The sequence below is a fragment of the Chrysochloris asiatica genome, unplaced genomic scaffold (genome assembly GCF_000296735.1).
Source record: "Chrysochloris asiatica unplaced genomic scaffold, ChrAsi1.0 scaffold00028, whole genome shotgun sequence".
NCBI classification, from domain to species: Eukaryota; Metazoa; Chordata; class Mammalia; order Afrosoricida; family Chrysochloridae; genus Chrysochloris; species Chrysochloris asiatica.
Window position 1 is genome coordinate 2,747,415 of NW_006408546.1, and position 27,341 is coordinate 2,774,755.

Sequence of the window (27,341 nt, forward strand, 5' to 3'; positions counted from 1 at the left end):
TACTCAGACATTTACATACATGCATGTATACATATGCATGTAGCACACCTGCACACCTGCATATGCACAGATGTACACAATACAAATACATGTATGTACATGCATGCAATATATGTGCATAGCCACACACACAATACAAATGTGTATTCATGCACATCTACACACGTATACCCCCTTTCACAGTCATGCACACATACACACAGATTCACACATCATACATGTGAACATATAAACACACACACATGCACGTGTGTGTGGTCCCCATGAGGCAGAGGTAAAGGGACAGGATCAGGAGATGTGGGCTCTACAAAGTATCATCTGACCCTCTAGCATGTCCTCTTAGACCTGGAACTGAGTTTTTCTTATTTTTTTCCTTCCTGTACCCCATGATGTAGTGTTGTGGGTTAATGCGCTGGACTGCAAAGTCGCTTGAAGTGCAAGGCCAGCCATTCAAGCTCACCAGCTGCTCCTCAGAAACCCTATATACAGCCTCGCTATGGGTTGGAACTGACTCGATGGTACTTAACAACAACAACCCGATGAATCTGATGTTTTGACTTTTACAGTGTATTTATCCCTCTACCTGCTGTGTCCTCCCACACTCTTGTCGAGGCCCAGGCTGCATGGGGCTTTCTCCAGGATGGTGACCACATTTATCTCGTGTTTTCTCCACGATCCAGATTCTCTTATTTTCTGAGCAGACCCCATGCTGCTTCCTCTCCATCTCAGCTGAGTGTGGACTCAGGGTTTCCTCTCTTTCTCCAAATGTCCACTCACCCTTAGATGTCCCCCGTTTGGAAGTTTCCCGTTAGTGTTCTCTGGACCCCTGTCTAGCTTGGGAAGGGTCTCTGCCTTTGGGTTCTTTGGCCCAAGTACCCTCTCATCCTGGCACTGACTTCTCTGGAATGGGCTGTGAAGACCTATCACACTAACTAGCCTGCAAGTGCCATGAAGGTGGGGCCGTGCCCAGGTTTGGCACCTGCTAAATCACACTTGTGTTTCTGAAGACTTTTGAGAGCATTAAGTAATAGTGTCATCAACATGATTCGGAGTAGCTAGAGACGGTTGGGCTGGACATTTTTTCCCTGAGGATCTGAGCAGAGCTTTTTAATCTAGACCTCTACAACCCTCATGATAGCCAATAGCTACATCCAGCTATTTACATTTAAATGTAATTCATAAAAATGAAATCCATGAAAAGTTTAATTCCTCAGTTATGATAGCTACATGTTAACTGCTCAGTAGCCACATGTGGCTAGTGGCTTGCTGTATGTGACAGCTTAGATTACAGAAGCTGTCATCATTGCAAAAAGGCATATTGGGCAGTGCCACTTTAGCCACTGTCTTGGAAAAGTATTATTTTACAGGGCTTATATGTTGCAGTATTGTTTGTGCTCAACTAATCTAAAGGTTGACAGTTAAAACTCAGCCAACAGCACCACAGAAGAAAGGCCTGGGGATCTGCTTCCAAAGGAGTACATCTCAGACTATAAAGTGAATAGTAGCACCTATGAGGAACGTGCTCCTCATGGTAATCAGCCAACCATATCAGACCCGAGGGCAGCATTTGAACAAAAACGAAGTTCAGAAGGCAGGAAGGGGGCAGCAAAAATGGGTACATGGAAAAGGGGGAAACCCAGGGAGTGAGTGGGAAGAGTTCTGTTACATTGTGCAGATTGCAACTAGTGTCATGAAACAACATGTATATTAATTGTTGAAGGGAAAACTAATTTACTCTGTTTAAACTTTCACCCAAACTATAATCATAATAGTAAAAGATTGCAGCCAAGAATACCCTATGGAACAATTCTACTCTGTAACACATGGCATTGCCGTGAGTTGGATAGACTTGATGGCAGTAGGTTTGGCTTTTTATAGTGGTAGAGGAGTCTCTAGTTGGCACAAACAGTTAAGCACATGGCTACTAACCAAAAGGTTGGTGGTTCGAATTCACCTAGAAGCACCTTGAAATAAAGGTCTGTTTTTGACTTACTTGAATTTGAGGGTAACTGGTGATATTTGTTGGGCAAAGCCCTTGCCCTGGTGTTTCTGGTTTGATAAAGCAAGTGTTTTCAGATCCCTTCTGGTACCTTAACCATATTTCCTTGTTTCTGCCTGCCTCTAGGATGCTCGACAAAAGTTCCGCTCTGTTCTGGTTGAAGCAACGGTGAAGCTGGATGAACTGGTGAAGAAAATAGGCAAAGCCGTGGAAGATTCGAAGCCCTTCTGGGAGGCACGAAGGGTGGCGAGGCAGGTAAGGTTGCCCCCAGACCACCTTATCACCCATCGGGGCTTTGGGTGTGCCTTTTGATGTCTGTAACTCTTGTACCTTTTGAGTTGGTATTTCCTATGAAGGTTAGAAGTGCAGGCTTTTGTGTGACGGGAAACAACTGTGTTTGAAGTTAGCCCTGTTCATTTTCCTTCTTCCACAATCAGCTTCATTCCAGCTCTTGGTACTGTTAGTAGGGTGTGGTCCCTGGCATTTGGATGGCTCTGGGAGTGGGTGCTGCCTTGCCATGTGAACTGGTACCATGTCCAGTTCTTAGGAGCAGCTTACACTGACCTGTGTCTAGAGCATCATGTTTATTCATTCCTTGTTTTGCTCCTAATGATGGTCTGTCAGGAAGCAGGAGGAATTCTTCTTCCCCGTGTACCTTCTCCTTGCTGGGATTAATGGGTGGTGCATACTGTTGACACACACATCTGCTAACCTAAAGGTTGAGGGTTCAAGTCTACCCAGAGGTACCTTGGACAAAAGACCTAGTGATCTACTTCTTGGAAAATTGTGGTGTTACTGTTAGCTCTTGAAAACCTTGGGGGCCCACGTTTACTGTGGCACACATGGAGTTGCCATGAATTGGAGTTACCGCTACACTAACTGGTTTTTCTTTTTTGTCTTGAAATGTTGGTTGTTTTGTCTTGAGAACCCAATAAGCACAGAGGGACAATGATCTCTAGAGGGTGAGGGACGCCTGCCCTTTCTCAGTGTCCAGGGAAGTTGTGGTCAGGCAGTTGCTTTGAAACTAGGTCTGGTTTCAGAGTGTCTTCCTGTGACTGCTCCTGTGGTGACCTCAGTGCCTACTGTGCCTTCTTTCCACTTCTTGATAGCCAGGCTATGCGAATGAAGAAGGGGAAGACCCCTGACCTGTACTGAGCACCTGCTGTGTGCCAGGCCCCGGGCTGGGGGTTTCCATAGACCTCATCTCATTCAGACTTCCGCAATGGTGCTATCCAGCCTCCTTCTCGCATGTGTCTTGAAATAAGAGCCCGGATTTCCCAAGAAGCTCTAAGCAGTTGGTCCAAATTGTATGGCACTAACAAACATTCTCTTGTTTTGTACATGTATTCGTTAATGGAATATGCTGTCTCCAAAAGTCTCCACTTGTAAGAAAATCTTTAATGAATTAATAAGTATTTGAGCACTCAGCGGTATGCACAGCATGTTGTTGGGTACTGTGGGTGAGTTACCGATAGTGTGAGCCCTTGAGAAGTTTATTGTTGTTGTTAATTGCTGTCAAGTTGACGCTGACTCATGGCAACCCCTTGTACAACTGAATGAAATGTTGCTCAGCCCTGCACTGCCTTCCAGTTGTTGGTGTGCTCGACAAGTCCATTGTTGTAAACACTGTAAGTACCTTCCAACCTAAGGAGCTCTGGTAGCGTAGTGGTTATGAGCCAGGCTGCTAACCTCAAGGTCAGCAGTTTGAAACTACCAGCCGTTTCACAGGAGAAAGATGAGGCTTTCTACTCCTGTAAAGATTTACAGCCTTGAAAACCCTATGCAGAGCGGCTGCGCATCAGAACTGGCTCCATGGCACACTGCCACCACCACCTTCTAACCTAGGGTGTTTATCCTGCAGCACTCATCAGGTAGCATTCTGTTGTGAACCATAGGGTTTTCATTGACTAATTTTTGGAAGTAGATTACAAGACCTTTTTCTCTCATCTATCTTAGGCTAGAAGGTCCACTGAAACTTGTCCACCATGTGTGACCCTGCTGATAGTTGTAATACTGGTGACCTAGCTTCCAGCATCACAGCACTACGTAAGCAAGCCACTGCAATACAGCAAACTGACAGCTGGGTAGTGGTCGGACTCATAGAGGATGAGTGCCATTCACCATTCCTCATATTTTCCCTTCCTCTGTGCTCCTCATAGTGCCCATCAAGGGATCCCCTTGATTCTGCAAAAGTTCTAAGTTCTTACCTATGGTTTCAGTTTTTGCCCTCTGAATCCTGAACCAGGGCTTCTGGTTAGAACCTGCCAGTTATGTTGTCTCTATCCTTAGACAGAACAGCTACCAAAACAGCTACCCGATCCCTGGTAAATTGGGCCGTACAGTCAGAGTCCCATTGACTTGTTGGTTTACTGCAAGTCCATCTGCTCCCTTTGGGCCTCTCCCTGGACTTTAGGTTCCAGGAAGGAGAAATTCTTCTCCAAAAGGAACTATGAAGAGATCTGAGGTATTGCACTGCTGCTCCACAAGTCCAGGAACATGTCTACCGTTGTTAGTCCAGGGTAGTAGTATTCTTGACCTAGAAGTGCAATTTGAAGGGTTTGCGTTAGATTTGAGGAAATTTTTCTTGATAATTCAACTTAGACATTGGAAAAATCCTAAGGAGGTTTTGAATCTCCTTTTCTAATACTCTTTAACACTTGAATTCATTGTCCTCTGCTGAGGGGTCTTTCTATGTATCCAACAATTAAGAACATCACATGTGCCTTGTGCTGCAGAATGGCTTCAGAATGGTCTTGTTCAAGGTTTTCCTTAGAGTGGCGACAGATCCACTAAGACTCTGGTGGGAAACCTGGATATGGGATGTTTTGGTCAGGGGGCCTCTCAAGATTGCCCCTCTGGTTCTGGTCTCCAGCCCCAGGTGATGGGTAGTGGTCTCCTTGGTGTCCTGGTCAAACACTCTCCTTTTCACGGTCTTTGAACTTGCTGTTTCCTCTGTTTGGCATCTTCTTAACCCAGATATTTGCATGGCCCATGCTCTGGGTTTCTGTTCAAATGCTCCTTTTCCAATAAGGCCTTCTTGGGTTGATATATTTAAAGCTGAAACTTACCACCCACCATCTCTGCTATGCCTGGTCCTCCTTTTCTTTTCCTCCATAGGATTTGATACCATTTGTCTTGTTATAGTAACTTAAGCGAGGTTCTGTAAGGATGGGGTGTTTTGTCTGTTTGGTTCGCTGCCGTGTCTTCCATGCCTAGCATACAAAAGATGTTCAAATATCAGTTAATGAACATGAGAGAATGATGAGGTTGGTGAGCCACTGAAGGCTCAGGTGTCCTGAGCTTCTCGTCTCCACACTGCCCCTTTGCCCACAACTTGCTTCCTGCCTCGTAACTGGGTAACTTGCAGGGCTGGGAACATGACAGGCAGATCAACTTCATCTGGGTTGGGTTCATTCAAATCTAGTTTAGCAAGTGGATCCGAGACTTCCATTGACACATCCTGAAGTAGATTTCATACCATTCCCTTTTTTTTCCTGTGACCAGTCCTTGTGACCAAGATTGGAGGGAGCTGGGTTGAAGGCTTCCAATCTGCTGGGAAGATTGTGGCATTTCTCCTTCCTCTCCTTCCTCTCTTGGTTGGTGAGGACAATGATCAGATAATTAATGAGTCCCCTGGGGGGCAAGCCACTGAGTCATGGGGTCTAATCAGCATGGGGTCTAATTAGATAATACCCAGACCCTGGGGGTGACTGATACATGTTCATCTGATGGAGTCCAACATTCATGTTCAGGGCACCTTGCTCAGTTTTATATCTTAAAGCCCTCCCTGTACCTCCTGCCATCTTGTGGGTGGGTCAGGAAGGACCTGCAGTGAAAGGCCCAGAGTGACCCCTTCCCCTCAGCTTCAGAGGATCTTGTTGGTCTAAAGCTGAGGAACTGGAAGGCTGTTCAGAAGCTGAAGCTGGGCATTGGTGTGCAATTGTATCGCTGTGGATGGTCTGGCATTGGGCTTGGGCCAGAAGGATGAGCCTGTTTGTGTGAGGATGTTCCTCATGGTCTTCTCTGCAGGGGTGGGAGGGAGGGGGATATTTTTCTCCAGCTGCTGCCAAGCGGGCCTTCCTGTTTTCTTCCTCTAGTCTTATCCCACCTCCTTCCTTTTTATATTTGCAAACCCTTTTGATTGGTTATAGCAGGGGTGATCTCTGAGCGATTCATTCCTTCAAAGCATTTGCTTCAAGTAGGTGTGGTGAGTGAAGCATTGCATTCTCAGAGCCTTTGTGTCCCCATCTGTGAAACAGTGGTGGCCGTGGGAACCTTCCTGGGCTAATTTGTGAGGATGTCTATGAAATAGCGTGTTTGGTGATGTAATCCCTCAACAAGCTTGGATTTAACCTCATTAAAAAAAAGTTGTCTTGGAAAATTTAGAAAAAAGATAAAAAGAATAAAATAATGCCCCTCACTTTATGGTGTTTTTCTTTTTTTAAAATTGTGGTTTGGGTGAAAGTCTACAGCAATTTAGTATCCCATTCAGTAATTTATATACTTTTTATTTGTAGCATTAGTTGTAATCCCACCTTCTGAAGCACATACCTCCTACTCTTTTTGTTTGCTTGTTTGCATGCTTAATAGATGTTGCTTTTCAGAGCAGTTGCAGGTTTTCAGAGAAATTGTGTAGGAAGTACAGAGTGTTTCCACATACTCTCCTTACTCCTACATACAGTTTTTCCGGCTGTTAACATCTTGCATTTATCTGGTGCATTTGTTTGAATTGATGAACCAATATTGATGCATTACAATTAAGTGAAGTCCGTAATTTACATTTGGGAGTGTGGTGGCTCTCAATAATAGCACTGGACTGCAAACCACAAGGTCTGCAGTTCAAGTCTGCTAGCTACTCGTAGGGAGAAAGATGAGGCTTTATGCACCTGAGAAGAGTTAAAGCCTCAGAAACTGTATACAGGGTCACTATGAGTCAGAACCAACTCAACCACACTTAATAACAATAGTTTATAATAGGGAGCCCTGACAATGCTGTGGGTTACGTATTAGACTGCTAACAGCATAGTTGGTGGTTCAAACCCACCAGCTGCTCCCTAGGGGAAAGATGTGGCTGTATATTCCTTTGAAGATATTTAATCTAGGGAAGTCTATATAGACTTGCTCTGAGTCAAGTTGATGAGTGACTTACAACTTACTTTAGGGTTCGCTCTGTGTGATTTTGATAAAAGACTTCAAAAAAGAAGCCATGCTGTGTCTGGGATGCCCATATCTAGACCCTTCTAGAATCTCAGTGGAACAGAGGGAAAAGCCTTCCCTACAGCTTGGTTTTCCTTGAAGGGTTTACAAAGATGTGTAAAGTTTTGGGCCAGAGGAAACTGTATCTGCCTATCAAAAAATTTGCATTCACTCTATTACTTCTGATGTCAACTCATTTTCTTACCGATGAGTCAGATCTAACCCAGTGCTCATGGAAACCAAGTCCAACTTACATAAATTCTACCAAGAGGAATCAGAACATGGTTCCTCCTGCCCCACCCCAGTGGGGTGGGAGCAGGAAACAGGCTTTGATTTATTTGAGGGTTTTTGTCCCTGGGCCAGAGCTTGTTTTTGAGGCTGCTTAGACATATCTGCCAACCCATCTGCCTTTAGTGTGTGATGGGGGAAGGGTTTGATAAGGGGGTGGAGTCCATGTGACTTAGTGAATCTGAATGGCAGTGTTTTTTGCTTACTTTGCTCCCTCCCTGAGTTTCACCAGATCTTGACAGTGTCTTTGAAGCTGTCATTTTGGGCCTGCCAGTTCTACCCTTGTTATTTTTAAATGGTTGGAATGTGCCAGAAGAGAGCAGAATACTTTTTGTAAACCCGAAGGGCAAAATGCATAAATGCAGACTAAGGAGGTTTGTCCAGAGCTGAACGTGGCCTCTGTGTTTCTATGGCCCTGTAAGTAAGTCCATGTCCTACATCTAACCTCCTTTGAAGAAGTAGGTGGGTGGGGTGACATTTGAAACTTGCAGAGTGATTTGGGTATAAGACAGCTGGTAACTTCTGAAGCCATGCTGCTAGCTTTGAATCTCAGCTCACAACTTAACAGTGGAACCTTTGGCAGAATACTTAATTTCAGTGCCTCAATTTCTGCATTTATAAACTCGGGTTGTATATTAGTTAGCCTTTGCTGTGAAACAAACTGTCCCCAAACTTAGTGGCTTAATCCATTTATTTAGCTGACAGTTTTTTCTAGTCAGTTTTTCTGATCTTGGCTCTGCTGATCTCAGCTGGGGTGTACATAAGGTGGCAGCTTGGCTGGAGACTGGCTGCTGCTGGCTGGCCTCATGCATCAGGCGGTTGGCTGGTTGTTGGCTGAGGTGACAGAGATGACTGGGCTCCATGTGTCTCTTCATCTAACAGGCTAACTTGGACTTCTTCACATGGTGTGTGAGGAAAGCAAGCCTTTTTCAAGTGTCTGCTTGTATCATATTTCTTAATGCACTATTGGCTAGTGTAAGTCACATGAACAGTCCAAATTCATGGGGTAGGAAAAAATAACCATCACCTACAAAGCACCTAAGGAGCTCTGGTAGCGTAGTGGTTACGAATCAGGCTGCTAACCTCAGGGTCAGCAGTTCGAAACTACCAGCTGTTCCATGGGAGGAAGATGAGGTTTTCTGCTCCCGTAAAGATTTATAGCCTCGGAAACCCTGTACAGGGTCGCTATGAGTCGGAACCAGCTCCATGGCACATAACAACAACAACAACAAAGTACCTGGAGTCATTGTGTGGCACTGTGGGTTTATGCACAGGACTACAAAGTCAGTTTGAACTGCAGGGTTGGTGGTTCAAGCTCATCAGCCACTCCTTGGAAACCCTATACAGGGTCACTATGGCTTGGAACTGACTCCACAGCCCTTAACAACAAAGACAGAGTACCTACAAAGTATTATAGCCATTTTTTCCCCCTCAGTTTACCATAGTGATTAAGTTAGTGTGAGAAATGTTCATACTGACAAACATTCCAGTAATCCAGTCTGTACTCATTTTTGTGAGAGTGAGGTTTTCTTTAATCGATTTTGCAAAATCAGGCCCTCAATCCAGTAGACATAGGCAGATGCGCCTTAGGGCCGTCCTGCTAACACTTTTTATTCCTCTGTCCTGAAAAAGCCCCTCCTCCAGTTCCAGTTCCCCATTCACAGTTCTACAGCACCTCCCATTTTCCCTTCCTTCATGGTCTTAATAACTGTATTCTTACTTAAAGTTCCTAGTCCTAGAGCAGATTTATTTCCTCCCTTCCCCGAATTCATCCTGCTTATATATCCCTGGATGTAAATCAACAAGTTGTTTCTAGCAATCTGATGAGCCAATATATTCCTGAAGATGGACCACACCCACAAGAGTTATTTCTCACAGTTAGTACATGTAAAGTATTTGGATTGTAGAAAAGAAATGAAAGTCATATTTTTTCTTTATCAAAAACATTGTATATCTATGATGCCTTCTTGAAAACAACCAACCATGACAAAAAACCTACAGGACAGGCAGAAAACAGCAGGGAGGGGAGATATGAAAGAAGTACAAATTGTGAGGGTAGAGTGACCCCAGGAGAAGCTAAGTGCATGATAAGTTTCTAATGAGAATCAAATCTGTCAGAGGTGCAAAAAAATAAAATGATGAATGATCAAAAACATTTTTCAACCCAAACAGACACTATGTGAAGGTTCTGAATTGATGGGGGTATTGGAGTGGGGGGTGGGGACGGGTCTTGTTTCCAGTGACATCAACAGATACCCCCTTGATGGAAGGAATTGAGTGATTTTAACCCTCCCTTTGTGCCTGTGGTACTTTCTTTGTTTTTATGGGTATGAGGGGAAGGTCTTTTTTTAACAGAATTATTTTTAGAAGTGGAAATACAGAGGTTGAGCAGGCAAATCAAAAAACTACTCACAGCCTTCATTATTGAGCACATTCTCGGAACCTGGGGATGTAGAAGTAGCTCTTTTATGCAATCCTAAAAGCAAGGCTTCAAGGTAGGATCGTTGTTAAGTGCCATCAAATTTGTTTCACCTTGCGTTTCTGAGCTATGTTGACAGAGGCTCTTGTTCTGAGTTATTTGGGGTCTGTTGAAAGCTCCTTCCCCTCATTGCACTCTGTCCCAGGACACAGGGATGCTCATCCAAGTTTCTCCCTTCTTCCTGGTCACTTGCTTTCTTAGACATTCTTGCCCGCTGTGCCTGGGTGGTAGTTCTCACTGGAGACTAAATGTGGAAGGTCAGGGTTAGTGACGTCCATCACTGTGACACTGGCCATGCTTCCTGTGGTGGCTTCACACCAGTTCCTGGGAACTGCGTCATCCCTGTTGTCCAAGGTAAGGGCAATTGCTGAGTGATGAGGCACCTGTCCTAAAGCAGAGTTTCTAGTGATTTATGACAAGAAAGCAGAATGTACTCTTAACTCTCTTTTGCCTGAAAGACTTTATCTGCCTGATTTATGGGAAGAAGTAGTTACATTTTGGAAGCCTAGAATCTTGAATAAGGAAGGAGCCTTGGTGGCTGAAGTGTTGAACATTCAGTTGATACCAAAGGCTGGCTGTTCAAACCCACCCAGTGGCTCTGTGAGAGAAAGCCTTGGAGATATGCTGCTGGAAGGATTGTTGCTGTTAAGTTGTTAAGTGCCGTCGAGTTGGTTCTAACACATAGCAACCCTGTATAAAATTTCCAAGGAGCTGGTGGTGAGTTTGAACCATCGACCTTGTGATTCAAACTGATCTTGGGTTGAAGGCTTAGCCTGTGACACCACACAGCCAAGAAAACCCTATGGGAGATACATTCACTGTGGAAAACAGTATTATGCTTCCATTAAAAAGTTGGAAATAGAAATACTTTATGGCATAACATAGTCCACAAAGACAGTGTTCTAAATCCTACTTTGATGAGTAGCAACTGGGATCTTAAATATTTGTGAGTGGCCATCTGAGGTACAAATTATTAGTCCCTCCCCATCTGAAGCCAAGAACTTGTTTTTATTGCTGCTGTTGTTAGGCGCCATCAAGTTGGTTCCAACTCATAGCGACCCTGTATAGGGTTTCCAAGGAACAGCTGGTGGGTTTGAACTGCTGACCGTGTGGTTTGCAGTTCAGTGCTGATCCTACAGTGCCATACCAGGATGAAAATTGGAGATACATGGATACAATTAGTTGAGTGGACTAATGGACCATGTAAACATCAGCCTTAATTACTCTGAGACCAGAAGAACTAGATGGTGCCCAGCTACCACTACCAACTACTCTGAAAGGGATCACATTAGAAGGTCCTGGAGAGAGTAGGAGAAAAACTTGGAACAAAATTTGAAAACGTAGAAAAGACCAAGTTCATTGGTCAGCTAGAGAACAGTGGAACCCTGAGACTATCACCTGTATTCACTCTTCAGTCCTGGAACTAAACTCATCCTCTGGCTCACTTTTTAACCAAACAATGGACAGGCCTATAAGGGGCACAGTAGCACCAGGGAGACTCACACTTCTACAAGAACCAACCGTTTGAGATCCAAAGGACAGCATTTAGCTAAGGACAAAGTTCAGAAGCCAGAAATGTGTGTGTGAAAGAAGGAGAAATGGAATCGTGAAGCAGGGAGACGGAAGTGGGTTAAATGGTTACACTGTAGGATTGCAGTCAACGACATGAATCAAAATATGTATGACTTGTTGAGGAGAAAGCTGATTTGCTCTATAAACATTTCACTCAGTTCACAAAAAAAAAAAAAAAAATCCATTTTGTGTGTATGTGGTTATGTGCCATGGAGTCGGTTCCGACTCATAGCGACCCTACGTAGGGGTCTGAGACTGTAAATTTTTTTTTTTCTTAAATGTTTTATTTTGAATTATGTGATAGTTTACATGGGAGAACATTAGTTTTACATTCATTCTATCATATATCATCTCATTGCCGTGGTTATAATCCCCTCCATGCAATAAGACTGTAAATCTTTATGGGAGCAGAAGCCTCATCTTTCTTCTACAGAACACCTGGTAGTTTTGAACTGCTGACGTTAAGGTTCACAGCCTGATTTGTAACCACTATCTTACCAGAGCTCTTTATGTGTGTGTAAGGATGTTAAAAAAAAACCTATGGGAAGCCTCTGTGTTACCTGGTGTGGCTGTGAGTTAGAATTGACTTGATGACACCTGCCAACACAACAGAATCTTGAATTACACTGGGACAATTAGGGAGCTAGATCGAGGGCTCAGCCTTCAGCTGGAAGGGTTTCTACCCTGTTTAGAGCTGAGTGTACCTCCTACTTGGCTGGCTCAGTGTCAGTCAGCATTTTGGGGGGCTGGAGTTAGGTAGCTGTTGCAGATCTTGAGGTTTTCTTTTCTTGCAGGGGGCAGTAAGGCAGGAATGGGCTGGAGGTGGGGAGACTGGTTGTCAGCAGAGTCTCAGCTAGGTAGCATTAAGCTAGAGGCCTTCCCTCACTCCATTACCTTCCATGAACAGTTCCCCGTTGCCTTTCCCTAGAGCATGATCTATTCCCTGCTTGTGTTGCTTGGTGGCCACAGGCTGCCTCCAGCTCATGATGTGGTTTGTCACCACAGGAAGCAGTGGAGTTTTGTTCATCTCTGAAACCATCATGCTCCGTAGACGTTTCTTTCTTTCTTCTTTTTAAATAGACATGATGGTTCTGAATTGTTAATTAGGTATGAATTTTATAAGCACATATATAATGAATATAAAGTATTATGAAGGGATTTCAAAAAGATTGTGGGAAAATTCTGTTAACCTTAACCATCTTTCCACAGACTTTTAGAAGCCCCCATGGTATGGTAACGGTGGAACTAGAAAGCGTTGTGCCTTCTCTAAGTAGCCTGGTGAGAACCAGCAATGTTGTTGTTAAGTGCTATGGAGTCAGGTCTGATTCATAGCGACCCTCGGTAGGTTTTCTGAGGAGCGGCTGGTGGGTTTGAACTGTCAACCTTGCAATTAGTTGTCCAGTGCTTATCTTATAGCACCACACCAGGACCCCAGAACCACCAGTGTTGTTAGGTGCCTACCGAGTCAGTTCCCTGTCCACAGCAGGACGAAACACTGCTGGTTCCTGTTCCTCCTCACAATGATAGGTAGGCTTGAGTGCATTGCTGCTGTCAATATGCCAATCCCTTTCCTTGGTGGTCTTCCTCTTTTTCACTGGTTCTCCACTTTAACAAGTATGATGTCCTTCTCTAGGGACTGATTTCTCCTGATAACATATCTGAACTATGAGAGACAAAGTGTGTTACCATCCTGACTTATAAGGGATATTCTGATTGTAATTCTTTCAACACAGATCTGTTTGTTCTCTTGGCAGCCACGGTACATTCAGTATTCTCCTCCAATGCCATAACTCAAATGTGTCAATTCTTCTGTGGTGTTCCTTATGCATTGTCCAACTTATACATGCCTATGAGGCTATAGGAAATACCATGGCTTGCATCAGGCACACCTTAGCCCGCAAATTAATATCTTTGCTCTTGAGTACTTTAAAGAGGTCTTGTGTAGCAGATATATAATACGTCCTTTCATAGTTAATAATAAAGTACAAGTAAACATGTTTCTGATATTCTCCAGCCAAGAACCACTGGTAGTGTTGTAGGATTGTGTCCCTTCTCCAGAAGCCTGCAGATGGCAGCCCACATATTTCCCTGTGATGGTGGACTGACTTGGTGGTCCATTGGGTGTCAGGATTTCTTGTTATAGTATTAATGGAGCGGATCAGTGAAGATAAGGTTCTCAAGGAATTTGTACATGGGATCTTTAACAGCCATGGACTCCCACAGCCCGAAAGTAATGTCTAGCTTGCTCCTCAGCAGTAGACTGAAGGCTTTGAGCAAGCTCCCAAGGGTCACACCACCCTGGACAGGCTTAGGTACTAGGTATTTGTGGCCATGCCCACCACAGCACACAGAGGAGCCACACCTAACTCAGCCTTGTGTCCCACTTGGTGTGTCTTCTACAATTTTTTTAAACCCTTAACTCTTAAATAAAGTTACCACCATGAATATCCTTATATCCCCTTCTTTCCCTCTCTGTTAACCTGCAAGGCATTCCCTGGAGGAGTAGCACGGTGACTAATTTCTCAGCGGAAGACAATCAGAGTAAGGGATACGTTTGTACCAACAGAGGAGTTCCCAGGTGGTGCAAATGATTAATATACTCAACTGCTAACTGAAAAGTTGGCTTTTGAGTTCACCCATTGGCACCTTGGAAGAAAAGTGGAAATCACTTCCAAGAAATCAGCCATTGAAAACCATAAGGAGCATAGAACTAGTCTAACATCCATGGGATTGCTATTAGTCGGGTTGATTCTATGGTAGCTGGTGGTTTTGCCAACAAGGGTAGGCCTTGTTATGTTGACCGATAGTAAGGTTTAGCCCTTGGCCAAAAGGTTACATTGCTCTTTCACACATTTGGCTCAATTTTCTGTTCCCTTTCCTCAACAGACACAGATACCCTGTGTCTACCTTGCTTTCCTTCCTTTCTCTCCCACTCTTCCTTTCTGACTCCTTCCAGCTGTGATTGCTCATATGCTTTCCTTCCCCTTCTATCAAAGTCTGTCCTTAAGAAAGAATCTGGTGCATTGACTCACACTGAGAAATGGTCCATATGGTTGAAACATTTGAGGTCTTCCTGGTCTTTCAAGTAGTTTTGATTTAAAAATATTCCCAGAGGTTGGGATACTATGCTTCTGGCTTTGATGGGACTGCTTCTTCCCAGCTCAGAACCTACCACATCAGATGTATCTTGAAGGGTGTGTGAAGGAACCTCTCCCTGTTGGGCTTCCATTAAGCCAGGAGGGAAATTCTTAGAAGCCCACGCTATAGGCCGACTTTCCATTTCTGAGTGGTGGTGTGTTATCATGGTGTCTACGCCAAAGGTAGGGCTGGCAGATAAAAGACAAGATGCCCATTTAAATGGGAATTTCAGTGTAAGTATATCCCATATAATATTTTAGACATACTTACTGGGATATATTTATCTAAGGTGGAAATTTAACTAGGGGTCCTATGTTCTTCTTTGCCAAATCTGACAGCTCTACAAAGGGAGAAAAGCTGTGGAGTCCAAGCATCAGCAAAGTAGAGAAAGTAGTTTTGGAGTCAACTGCCCCTTCTCAGGGTCCCTGGATTCATGGTGTTTGGAGCTGCAGAAGGATTCTGGTCCTCTGTTTGCCTTCCTTAGACTGTGGTTTTGGGTAGGCATTGTTTTTGTTGGTGGTGGAGCTGTTGAGTTGATTCTAACTCATACCTAGCAACCCAAGGCAGAGCAGAAGAGCCCCATAGGGTTTCTTAGGCTATAATCTTTGTTGATGCCTTTGAATTATGGTGTTGGCAAAGAATATTGCATACTCCATGGATTGCCAAAAGAATGAATAAACCTGTCTTGGAAGAAGTACAGCCAGAATACGCCTTAGAAGTGAAGATGGTAAAACTTCATCTCATGTATTCTTGACATGATATCACAAGGGACCAGTCCATGGAGAAGGTCCTCATGCTTGGTAGAGAGTTGACTAAAGAGAGGAAGACCTTCAGGAAGATGGATTGACACAAAGACCGCAGCAGTGGTCTCACACAGAGCAACAACTGAAGATGGCACAGGACCAGACAGAATTTCGTTCTGTGGTACATAGGGTTGTGGACTCGATGGTACCTAACAACAACAACCTTTACCAGAGCAGATGGTGGGTCTTTTCACCTACAGAGTTGGTGGGTTTTAACTGCTGACCTTTCGATTAGTAGCTGAGCGTTTTAACCATTGCATGACCAAGGCTCCTTGGACAGTCGTAAGTGTCAAGTACTCTGAAAAGTGTTCAACTTGCTCACACAGTTTGTTCCGACTACTTCCAAGCCTACTGTTTCTAGGGCAGAAATAAGTTAAGAATCTGTGTGCAGATTTCGCCTGTTTCTTCTAACCCTAACTACTGTCTGGTCAGCTCCACACAGAATTAGAATTTTGAAGGGCTCCAGAAGAAGCCACACCAGTTGGGACTCTCCAGAGGAATCCTCTAGAATGTGGGTTCCTCAGCTGTTCTTTCCCTTGGCTTCTCCAGTCATTGCTTAGCGTCTAGATTTCTTCTCTTTCCCATACCTGAATGTCTTGATGAACTTTTTGTTCATTTGTTTATTCATTTTGCCATTTAAAATTATTTTCAGCACTGGAAGTGCGTCTTTGTTTTAATGAAGGCAGCGATTAGCAATGTTTAGGAAGTCTTGCTTTGTATGTTTCACTTTAAGAAGTAGTTTAGGAAAAAAAAAGAATAGCATCTGCTCATCAATTCATTAACAGCCGTAATGTGTTTCTGAGCCCTTTGGCAAAGCACCGTAGAGAAGGTGCTAGATTATTATTTTTTTTATATTTAAAACTGTTTGATATCTAATGTCTTATAAGGTTCTCCTTCAAATTCATGCCTCTTGATCTCAGGGTCAGGGTATCTTAACAAAGGTCCCCTTAATACAGAGAAGATAAGAAATCACTCACCCAGAGTGGCAGGAGGCTTTTTAAAGAGGCATTGTTGGAAAGAAATCATGAGTTTATGTGACTGCATTAATTTGTGTAGGTTCCTCCCCTCTCTGGCCTCACCCCATACCACAAAGAAATATACAGATAAAGTTCTACGGCCTGAAATTCTGAAATGTGTATTCCTGTGCACAAATAATGGCGTTAGTTTGGGTTAATTAGGAATTTGGTTTCAAGCAATAGAGTACTCAGAAACAGTGGCCTAAGCCCGCAAAGGTTCATTCTCCCATGTCAAAGAAGACTTGAATTAAGCAGTCTAGGGTTGGTGCCTTGCTTCCACTGCTCTCTCAGACCCCGTGTCCAATATGCTGTTCCCTCCTCAAAGTCATCTCATGGTCCAGGATGGCTCCAGGAGCTCCAACCATCACATCTACATTTCAGTACAGGAGGAGGAAAAGAGAAAGGGAAAGGGACTTGTGTTACTTCTGTTTAAGGGGTCCACTTGGAAGTCCAAACAACATCCGTTTCATTGTTCAGAAACTTCAGCCTGGTTCTACTGTCTCTGGTAACAAGCAGAATCTGAGTACCACATACCAGCTTATGTCTTCTGTTCTCATCTCTGGGTCTCTGAGCATCTTTCTCCATGCTGTACCTCCTCCCCACCTGCCCCTTCTTACAATGACTGGGTCCATCATGTTTTCGCTCAATTTCTGAATACCTCATAAACTTTGTATCATTGACTGTATGGTCTGTTCCCTTTGCCTGAACTGCCTCCCCTCCCCCACGGCCTCCTGCCTCTTCTGCTCTTCTGAGTAGTTATCTCTTTACTGTCCTATCCAAAATGATAGTCATTAGCCACACACGGTTACCCACAGCAACCACAGTCTGAAAATAGTAACCTACTGGTAATTGCAAGGCGCTCTGGTAGCGTAGTGGTTACAAAGCGGGCTGCGAACCGCAAAGTCAGCGGTTCAAAACTACCAGCCGCTCCGTGGGAGAAAGATGAGGCTTTCTGCTACCGTAAAGATTTACAGTCTCGGAAACCCTGTTCAGTGCCGTGAACAACAACAACTGGTAACTACATCACTATGTCTGCTTCATTCACCTTACTTCATCTCACATACTTTTTATTGCAGTATGTTGTGAGTTAACATTTGTGAAATGATTACAGTATTATAGTGTAAGTCCTGGATGTTACCCTCTGAAGGACAGATGTGCACATGGTGCATAAATTATAAATGCAGTTTCAAAGTCTTCTCCTGCCCCCCTTGAAGGCCTGTGTAGGGCTCCTGAGGAGTGATTGGTGGCTAATATTACTGGTTACTAATAACAGTTAGGAGTTCTGGTGTGGCGCTGTGGATTAATGCGCCAGACTGCAAAGCCGTTTGAACTGCAAGGTCTGCGGTTCAAGCTCACCAGTCGCTCCTCAGAAACCCTGGTTAGGGTCGCTATGGGTCGGATCCGACTCGACGGCACTTAACAACAACAGTAACAGTTAACGGAGTCCTGGTGTGGTGCTGTGGATTAATGCACTGGACAGCACAGTTGTTTGAACTATAAGATCGATGGTTCAAGCTCACCAGTTGCTTGCTCCTTGGAAACTGTATATGGTCACTATCGGACAGGAACCAACCTGATGGCACTTAAAACAACAATAACAGTTAACAGGTATATAAGTATACTGCTTGCTTGTTTTAAACACTTTACAAATGTTTATCCATTTATTCCTCAGAGCTACCCCATGACGTAGGTTTTGTTATTAGTTGCACTTGGCAGATGAGGAAACGGAGGCACTGTGAAGTAGTAAAACAAATTGCTCGGGTCACACAGCTAATCAGTGGCCTGGCAGCCTGAGCTCCAAGTCTAACTTGGACTTTATTTCTAACTTCTACATCAGTGTTTAAAGAGCCCTGGTGGTGTTGTAGGTCAGGCATTGGGTACTCGCCACAGGGCCAACAGTTCAAATCTACCAGCCACTCCATGAGAGAAAGATTAAGTCTGTTTGCTCCAGTAATGATTTATAGCCTTGAAACACTTAAATAGGGTAGCCATGAATGGCAGTTGACTTATAGTATTGGATTGTGTGTGTGTGTTGCAGTGGGTTAGCTTAGCAGCTAACTGAAAGGTTAGCAGTGTGAACTCACCCATGGCTCTGAAGGAGAAAGACCTGTGATTTGCATTCGTGGAGATTATTGTTGTTATGTGCCATCGATTCGGTTTCAACTCATAGCCACCCTGTATAGGGTTTCCGAGAAGTGGCTGATGGGTTTGAACCTCTGATCTTGTGGTTCACACAGACCTTGCAGTCCAGTGCTTTATCCCTCAGCACCACACCAGCCAAGAAAACCCTGTGGGGGCAGTTCTCCTGTCACACGGGGTTGCTATGAATCAAAATGAACTCCATGGCACACAGCAACATGAGTTAAGAACCCCACATGGATGGTGAGCTCCTTGTGCACAGAAATTGCATCTTAGCCTTTCTGCCAACTCTTGCTTGGTGACAGTGAAATGAATGCTTGGTGAGAGAAGGGAGGTCTGGAATTGGAAGGGTTATCGACGATTAGATTCTTCCATAAAGGCAAGAAAGGCAGGGGCTTGTTCTTTTTCTTTCTTTGTTCCAGTTTCTTCCTGGCTCCTTAGGGCTGGGAGAAGCACATGGGTCTCTTAGATTGATTGTGGCAAGGCCATTGCAGGTAGGAAGGAGGGGATTTTCTGGGAGCCCTGGCTCACAGGGAGGCCCTTGTCCCTCTAGCTCATGCCACCTTAACTCCCCAGGCAGGGGGCCCTGCACACGTGATACTTGTCATTTGCGTAGATCCTTAAGTGATGTGAAAGGGTCTGGGCTCCAGTGGGTTAGAAGGGCCCCCCTGTATGTGCGCTCAAGTGTCTGTTTTTTATTCCAGGAGCCTGCTCTGGCCAGAGTCCACTGGCCACAGTGATACTGCCTTCTGTGGACCTGCACTGAAACAGACCCCTCAGTGCAGGTCCCTCAATTCCCCACTAATTGGGGACATGTGTCCTTGTGCCAACCCCTGTTGATATTAACCCCTCATCTTCATCTGTGTCCCTCTGATTTGAATTCTTTTGGGGGTTTTCTTTCAAGTAGTCATTAGAATTAAGCTAAATCGCCTAGTTTATTTGCTGACCCAGAGGCAGGAGATGGCTTGGAGGAGGGGAGTTTGACATTTCAGAGCATCGCTTGTTCCTTCGCCTGCGCTTAATGTTCCAGGCAACAGATTGTGCTGAACAAAGCCTGAACTTGGAGAAGCAGGAAGGTGGGGAGTGGATATTCCTGGCTGATGAAAGGCTTGGAATAGCATCAGTTTCCAAGTGCACCATGACCTCCAAGCCTGGTGGTAGGGATTCACAGGTGTACTGAACGTGGTCACTGCCTTCACGTGATTGCTGTGGAACTAATTCCCACTCTTGGTGACCTCATGTGTGCAGTGTAGAACTGTGCAACAAACCATGTTCAAGGCTGTTCTTTGAGAAGCAGATCACCAGGCCTGTCTTCCCAGGTGCCTCTGGGTGATTTTGAACCGCCAACCTTTTGGCTTGGAGTTTAGCTCTTAAGTGTTTGCACCACCCAGAGACTCCAAAGAAAGAGTAAAACAATTAAAGTGATAGGTTGCCAGTGTATTCATAGTTTTGGACATTTTCATTGTTTTACTTTGTTTTCTTCACATGGTGGTACTGTGGGTTAGGGGTTGGGCTGATCACCCCAAGGTTGGTGATTTCAGCCCACCTCCTCCTGCTTGGGAGAAAGATGAGGTTATCTGTTTCTGTAAGGATTTAGTCTCAGAAATCCTATATAGGGTCACTATAGGCCAGATTGTTTGGTAAGGTGGAGGAGGATCAGAGAAAAAGAAAAAGACCCCAGCGAGATGGATTTGCCAAGTGGCGGCATCAGTGGGCTCAAGCGTGGGCACAATTATGAGGTTGGCCCAGGATCAGGCAGTGTTTCGTTCTGCTGTGCATAAGGTCACTATCAGTTGATACCGACTCGATGACACCTGACAACAATATGCCAGAGGTAACTATGGCAGTGGTTTGGTTTGGATCTTACAGCATGGTAGTTGTTGACCACTACCACCGCCTTCTGCTGCTGCTCCTATGCTGCTTGTGTGTTTGTTTGCTGCAGACCTGGTACCTCTTTTGTGAAGCGGCAGCCATGGCTGATGAGAAACCCAAGGAAGGAGTCAAGACTGAGAACAACCGTCATACTAATTTGAAGGTGGAGGGGCAGGATTGTTCTGTGGTGCAGTTTAAGATTGCGAGGCACACACTACTTAGTAAGCTAATGGAAGCCTATTGTGGATGACACGGTTTGTCAATGAGGCAGATCAGATTCTGATTTGACACAGTTGGAAATGGAGGATGAATGTAAATTGACAGTAGGTGTCTTCTAAAAAGGGAGCCTGCTACTTGACTCTAGAACTCTGTTCCTACCAACCAAGAATACGTTCTCAATTAGAAAACCACAATTGGATTCCACCACATCCTGACTACTACAGTAAAGTTTTTTCTCTGTTCTTTCATTTCCCCTTCCCCATTCCTTTATTGTACGTAAATAACTGGTGCATGTGCACAAGCATATTGCATTTTTTGTTTGTTTTTCTTTCTTTCTTTTTTACTAAAATGGCCAATGATATGATTTGAGCAACACCAAATGGAGATGGGATGGGGAAAAATAAATGGTTTTGTGAAAATCCCTTCCATTGGTGGCCTGCTCATTCACCTCTTATCTTTATATTACACAATAAGTTATTTTTGCGCTCACTGTTTAACAAAAAGCAACAACATAAAAACTCCTTGCGTATCTTGCTTGATTGTTTTTCATTTATCATCGTAAAACCAGGGACAATTTTAAAACTTCTTTGGATGTAGCTGTTACATATAGAGCAAGCTGTCTTTAATAGGGGGGACAATTACTCTAAAAGAAATGAATTCTAGACAGTTCCCTTCAACTCAAGCATCTTATTTTTTAAATAAACTTAAAAACAAACCAAAAAAAACAAAACGTGGTAGTTATTGTTAGTTGCCACCAAGTCAACTGTGACTCATGGTGACCTTATATGAGTGGGCTTCAGAAGGTTCATGCAAGAAGTCTATTACCTTTTTTTTGTTTGTTTGTTTTTGTTTTTTTAATTAAATGTTTTTATTTTGCATTGAGTGAAAGTTTACAGGGCACATCGTCAGTTTCACATTCAACCATTCATATAGCTTGTTTCATTACAATGATTATTATCCCCGCTATATATCATCAGTTTACAGTGTTTCTCTCTATCCTCTTTAGTGTCCTGTTTTTTGATGGGGGGGACTTGGCTTATTGGAATTTACAGTCTCGGCTTTTAGGGAAGGTTTTTACATTTATCTGTGGATATCCAGGGCTCATGTATGAGATTACTAACAAGCATTACTGAATAATCAGATGAGGGACAGTTTGTTATGTCTACTAGGTAGCTAGAGTCTGATCCTCAGAGCCTATGGTTTGGACGGTCAACAACGCTTGGGCCCACAGGGGGTCTATTACCTTTTGAGTCTTTTTTTCCTCACACTATTTGAAGCCCCCTCATATATAACAGAATGAAGCATTTGTCACTTGTCAGCATATTTGCATCTTCCGTTGTACATTGGATAATGTTCTGTTGTTATCCTTAAAGTACATTGGATAATGTTCTGTTGTTATCCTGATTGGTTTTTGGAAGTAGATCACTAGGTATTTCTTCCTAGTATGCCTTAGTCTGGAAGCTCCACAGAATTCTGTCCACCATGGGTGGCCCTGCTGGTATGTGAACTCCCATTGGGGTAGTTTCCAGCATCACAGCAACATGCGAGCCACCACATTATGACCGATTGATAGATGGGTGATGTTTAACATGGTCAATGGCTCAAATAAGCACAGAAATGTCATCCTGTAAATTTAAAGAGATTAAAATTTCAACCAGAAATGATTTTCCTGAAGCATCCTTAGAAGTTGGGCTGTGCATAGCATTATGGTTTAGGGAGGTGAGGTCGGGTTGAGTGGAGTGGCGAATAATTTAGACTGCATGTACGTATCTGATACAGTGTCTGTAATTTGGTGGTTATTCAGGTGAGTTTTTACAGCCTCATATATGCATGCATTCATTTCCAAGTGTCAGTGTACCAAGAGACATTGGTCTCATTATGTGAGCCACAGGAGGAAAAAATCACAAGCTGCATTAAAATGATTGCTCACAGAGGCATTGCTTGTGGCTTATCATTTGTGCCCAAACGTGCTACTTTCGTTAACAAATGTTTCTTAAACATCTGCAATGTATCAGCCTCTATACATTATTATATCATCTAGGTGTCAGGAATTCAACAAATTCCTGACTCTTAAAAGGCTTCCTAGGTCAGTAGGGGCAATGCTGTTTTCAAGAGATTTTTGAAATTCCATGTGCTATGCACAAAATAAGAAGCCCATGAGCCACTCCTTGGAAACCCTGTAGAGAGTCGCTCTGAGTTGGAACTGACTCAACAGCACAACAAACCAGCACCAGAGCCAACCAAGACATCTTTCCAGTCATGCTTCCTTTATTCTCAAGCTGGGTTTTCCCCCTTTACTATGCTTAATCTAGGCATCCTTGTGTGGTGCTACAAGATAATGTACTGGGCTACAAGGTCGGTTTGAACTACAAGGTTGGTGGTTCAAACCCACCAGCCGCTCCTTGGAAACCCTATACAGTGTCGCTATGAGTCAGAACTGACTCGAAGGCACTTAAAAACAACAACAACATGCTAAAGCAATTCACAGTTATATTAATCCACCTCTAAGTATGCAAGCATTTATCTCTAACAGATAACATTTCTAAAAAAAAATAAATAAATAAAACTATTTTCACACCTAACAAAATGAGTAATATGGTTCTTTAATATCATCTGATCTTATTCAGATTTTTCTAACTGCTTAAAAATGTGTTTTCTTACAGTTGGTGTAAAGCTTTTGACGAGAAACAGCTGTTCTTTTTGGATTTGGTAAATTGACTGGAGTTCTCTGTCATTTGGAGTATGTGGTTGCTCAACCTATAGTAACGTCGTTTTGAGTTTAAAGAAAGAATTATGTGGTAGATAAATGGCAAAGTGCTAGCTGATTAAGAAATGCTTTAAGAGGCAATTTTGTAAGCTTTGTATTATGAAAACTGCAAGCATATATAAAAGTAAAGATAATAGTAAAGGCAGACCTGCTCGGTGGCTGTGGTTTAACTGTTTGTTCCTCTTTAAGGCAGACACTACATTACAGAATATTTTCTTGTAGTTCCTGATGGACGTACTTTGACAGGCTGTGCAGGAGTTAGCAGGGACCTTGACATTTCAATATGCGAAGCTTAATGACTCGTTCAAGGTTGTAGAGTCAAGACAATGGCTGTTGTTAATGCCAGGAATATAGCCGGTTCCTCCCAGTTCTCTGGACACATTGCACTGTGTCACAGTGGCTCAATTGTCTGGCCATCAATGGCAGATCTGTGCAGGGCATTGTGATGTTTCTTTTGTTGGCATTATGGTGTGCTAAGAGCTGGTGTCCTGGGACCGGAGAGCTACAGAGACCCTGTTTGTCAGTATGGTGCTGATGGGACTGTCTCTCTGTGGAAGTGTGGTCGCCTCTGCTGATGGCCCCCAGGTAGAGAGGGCTCTGCTCACAGAGGGAGAAATGAGGAGTGGGAGGGGAATTAGAGCTTGACAAGGGCATCTAACTAATGCCTTCAGGTCTTTGACTCCCTAGCTGTGGCTGAGGGGAGGGGAGGGATGCTATTTCCAGTTCTGGCACCCCAGTTCTTTACACACCCACCTTTCCACGGTTGCACTCCCTTCTCCAGCAGCTGCTCATTAGCTGCCGAGGACTGCCGTGCGTTATCATTACAGAATGTGGCTCTTCCCATGTGCAGTGCCTGCTCTCTCAGCCCTGGGCCCTAAGCAGCACCTTCACTCCCCATCATGCTTTGTGGGCCCTGGAAATGGGGTGGGATGAGGGTCACTGCAGAGAAGGAATATAAGCCTGTGTGGTCTTGTAGAGAGGAAGGCATAGTCCTGCTGAATTCGGGGAGAGCCACCACAGAAGAAGACATCATGCTTGGTAAAGTGGGGGGTGGTCAGTGAAAAAGAGGAAGACTCCCAATGAGATGGAATGGCACAGTGGCAGCAGCAGTGGGCTCAAGTGTAACAATTGTGAGGATGGCGCAGGACTGGGCAATGTTTCGTTCTGTTGTACATGAGATCTTTAGAAGTCAGAACCACCTCGACGACACCTAACACCACCACCACTACCACAGTAGAGGACTGCTGCGAGTTAGCGCATGTTTTAAGAAATTCAAGATGGTGTGTGTGATGTGTGTGTTATGGGGCAGAGTGTGAAGTGTATGATGATGTGGGAGGGTGTGTAGTTAGTGGGCTATAATGGGAATTGGCCTGGATTGGGGTTGGTGGGATTTATCCTTTTGGGCAGGTCATTTTACTTGTTGGAATCTTGAGTTTTCATCTCTAAAATGGCTTCACACAGTGGCTACAACAATGGACTCAAATATGCCTCGTACTATGAAAATGGCGCAGGAGTGAGCAATGCTTCATTTTTATATGGAGGGTTACTGAGTTGGAAATGACTCAGTACGTGGCAACAGTACGTGTTTCCATCTCCTTGAGCCTACAGACCCTATGGTTGGATTATGTGTTGGGACCTCTGTTTGTTGGTGACTCCTGGGTGGTGGTCTGCCTCCAGCTTGGCTCCAGGCACCTGCCAGTTTGTAGCATGTGGACTGTTCCTTCACTTCCAGCCAGCATGAGTGTGTGGCGGGGCAAGAGGGAGACAAGGGGTGGGGTGTGGGAGGCATTTATTATGTTAACAGTAAGAATTGGATTTGGGGTCCTGCATGGGATGTGTCCCGTTATGTGTGACTGGCTGTGTCAGTGGCCAGCAATTGTGACTGTAGTCCTAGAGCATGCAAAAGTTACAAAGATGACCTGACCAGTCCTAAATGCTGATTTTGGCCAATGGGTGCCGTGCATCATGGGGAAGTACAACTCACGGGAGCCCCTAGGAGCTGAATCAGAGCTACAAATGGTGCCAACCTGAGGCAGAGTGACAAGTCCATGTGAGTGCAGCAGGAATCCATGTGGCATGGTTGGGTGTGTGTGCTGTGTTCAGAAGAGGATCACAGACTGGGGACTTGATCTTGACTGAGACCCTGTTCCCAACTGAAATCCCAACAGAATCACCCCTGGTCAATCTGAGGTCCTGAACGACCATGGAGGGAGGGGATCAGGTTGCCAGAAACTGGGTCCTAGCACCCTACTAGACAGGCTTCCAGTAGGGCCTTCCCCACACCCACGGTCTCTGACCAGAGTGTACCTCTGGTTCACTTACTATGTTGGATGCTTGAGTATATAATTATGTATAATGTAGTAGGAGGTTATGGATTTTAGTGTTTGCACAGTATATAATAGGATTAAAAATGGCATGATGGTGTCAGAACTCCTCTTGCTTCACAAGAGAGATGAGAGAAGATCAAGATCAATACCAGTTGAAGGCTGAGTCCTGTGTGCTAGATGTCAAACATATTTCTATTTCTAACTTATTTTTTCTAAATTCTGACTTAATCCATCTCTTCCATGACGCACTTGACCTCTCTGCTGGGTTTGGTAGTTCCTTGCAGTGGGCACAGATCATACTCATACTTAAGGGGTTTATTAGGGAAGTGTCGGTATAACTCAGGATAAAGTTTTATGATCAAGGCACCTTCTTCTTAACTTTGCCCACAGGCAGACCTCTCCTTTGGTCTCTTTCCCCTTGTCATGGCCTCTACCTTGCTTGGGCAAGTGTTACAAAGGTCTTTAGTTCTACCAACAAGCATTTGGAGGCACTCCACTCTGCCAGCAAGCCTCCCATCTGAAGATACTCAGCTTTCTTGTTCTGTGAACCAACACAAGCACTGTAGCCACTTTGTTCTGTGGGCTGGGAATCCAAGCCCCCAGAGCCATCTTGCACTGGTCTCTTGATTCTGCTGCCTCTTTCTCTGCTGCTGTCTCCAGTTTTACAGCTTTTGCTGTCTTCCTGAGTCTAGGAGGGTCTCAGCGAAGGGACCCTGAGTCCAAAGGATATACTCCACTCCTGACTCTTCTTAATGGTAGTGTAGTTCCCTTCTTCTACTTTTGGGATTGGGTTCCTTCAAGCATTGCAATGGCAAAACTGACCAATCCTCTTTCTAGGCTACCATATACTTCAATAGCTCTGGTAGCACAGTGGTTACGAGTTGGGCTACTAACCTCAAGGTCAGCAGTTGGATACTACCAGCTGTTCCATGGGAGAAAGATGAGGCTTTCTGCTCCCTTAAAGATTTACAGCCTTGGAAAACCTTATGCAGGGTCGCTATGAGTTGGAACCGACTCCACGGCACACCGCCACCAGGCATACTTAAATTTGCATGGTCTTAACACTATGATCTGGGGATTGTAGGGGGCTCTGTAGGGTACTACTGGACTGCAAACCTCAAGCTCCATGGTTTGAGCCCACCAGCTGTTTCTCAGGAGAAAGATAAAGCTCCCTGCTCCTGTAAGATTTACTGCCTCAGAAACCCTTTGCAGGGTCACTATGAGTCAGAACCAACTCAATAGCATTTCACCACCATCACCACTACATTCTGGACTTGCAACCCACCAGACACTCTGCAGGAGAAAGATGCTACTTTTTGCTCCAGCCAAGGTTTAAAAAGCTTCTGAAACCCTATTATAAAGGGTTGCTGTGAGTCAGAACCAACTCAACAGCATTTAACAACACATGTACTTGGATCCACAATCCATACTCGTGGAAGCAGCAGTCAAGAAATCAAGCGATGTATTGCATGGGGCAAATCTGCTGCGCAAGATCTCTTAACAACTTACAGAGCAGCTGGTGACTG

The 27,341-nt window shown here is 44.3% G+C and overlaps 1 protein-coding gene across 1 annotated transcript in view; it reads left to right on the forward strand.

Annotated features, from left to right (window-relative positions):
• Nucleotides 1–27,341, forward strand: part of SH3BP5 (SH3-domain binding protein 5 (BTK-associated)) — an 86,775-nt gene that overhangs the window by 32,535 nt on the left and 26,899 nt on the right. The window contains exon 3 of the mRNA XM_006840018.1: nt 2,126–2,254. Within this exon, the coding sequence (XP_006840081.1) occupies nt 2,126–2,254 (129 nt within the window). The remainder of the gene's footprint in view (nt 1–2,125; nt 2,255–27,341) is intronic.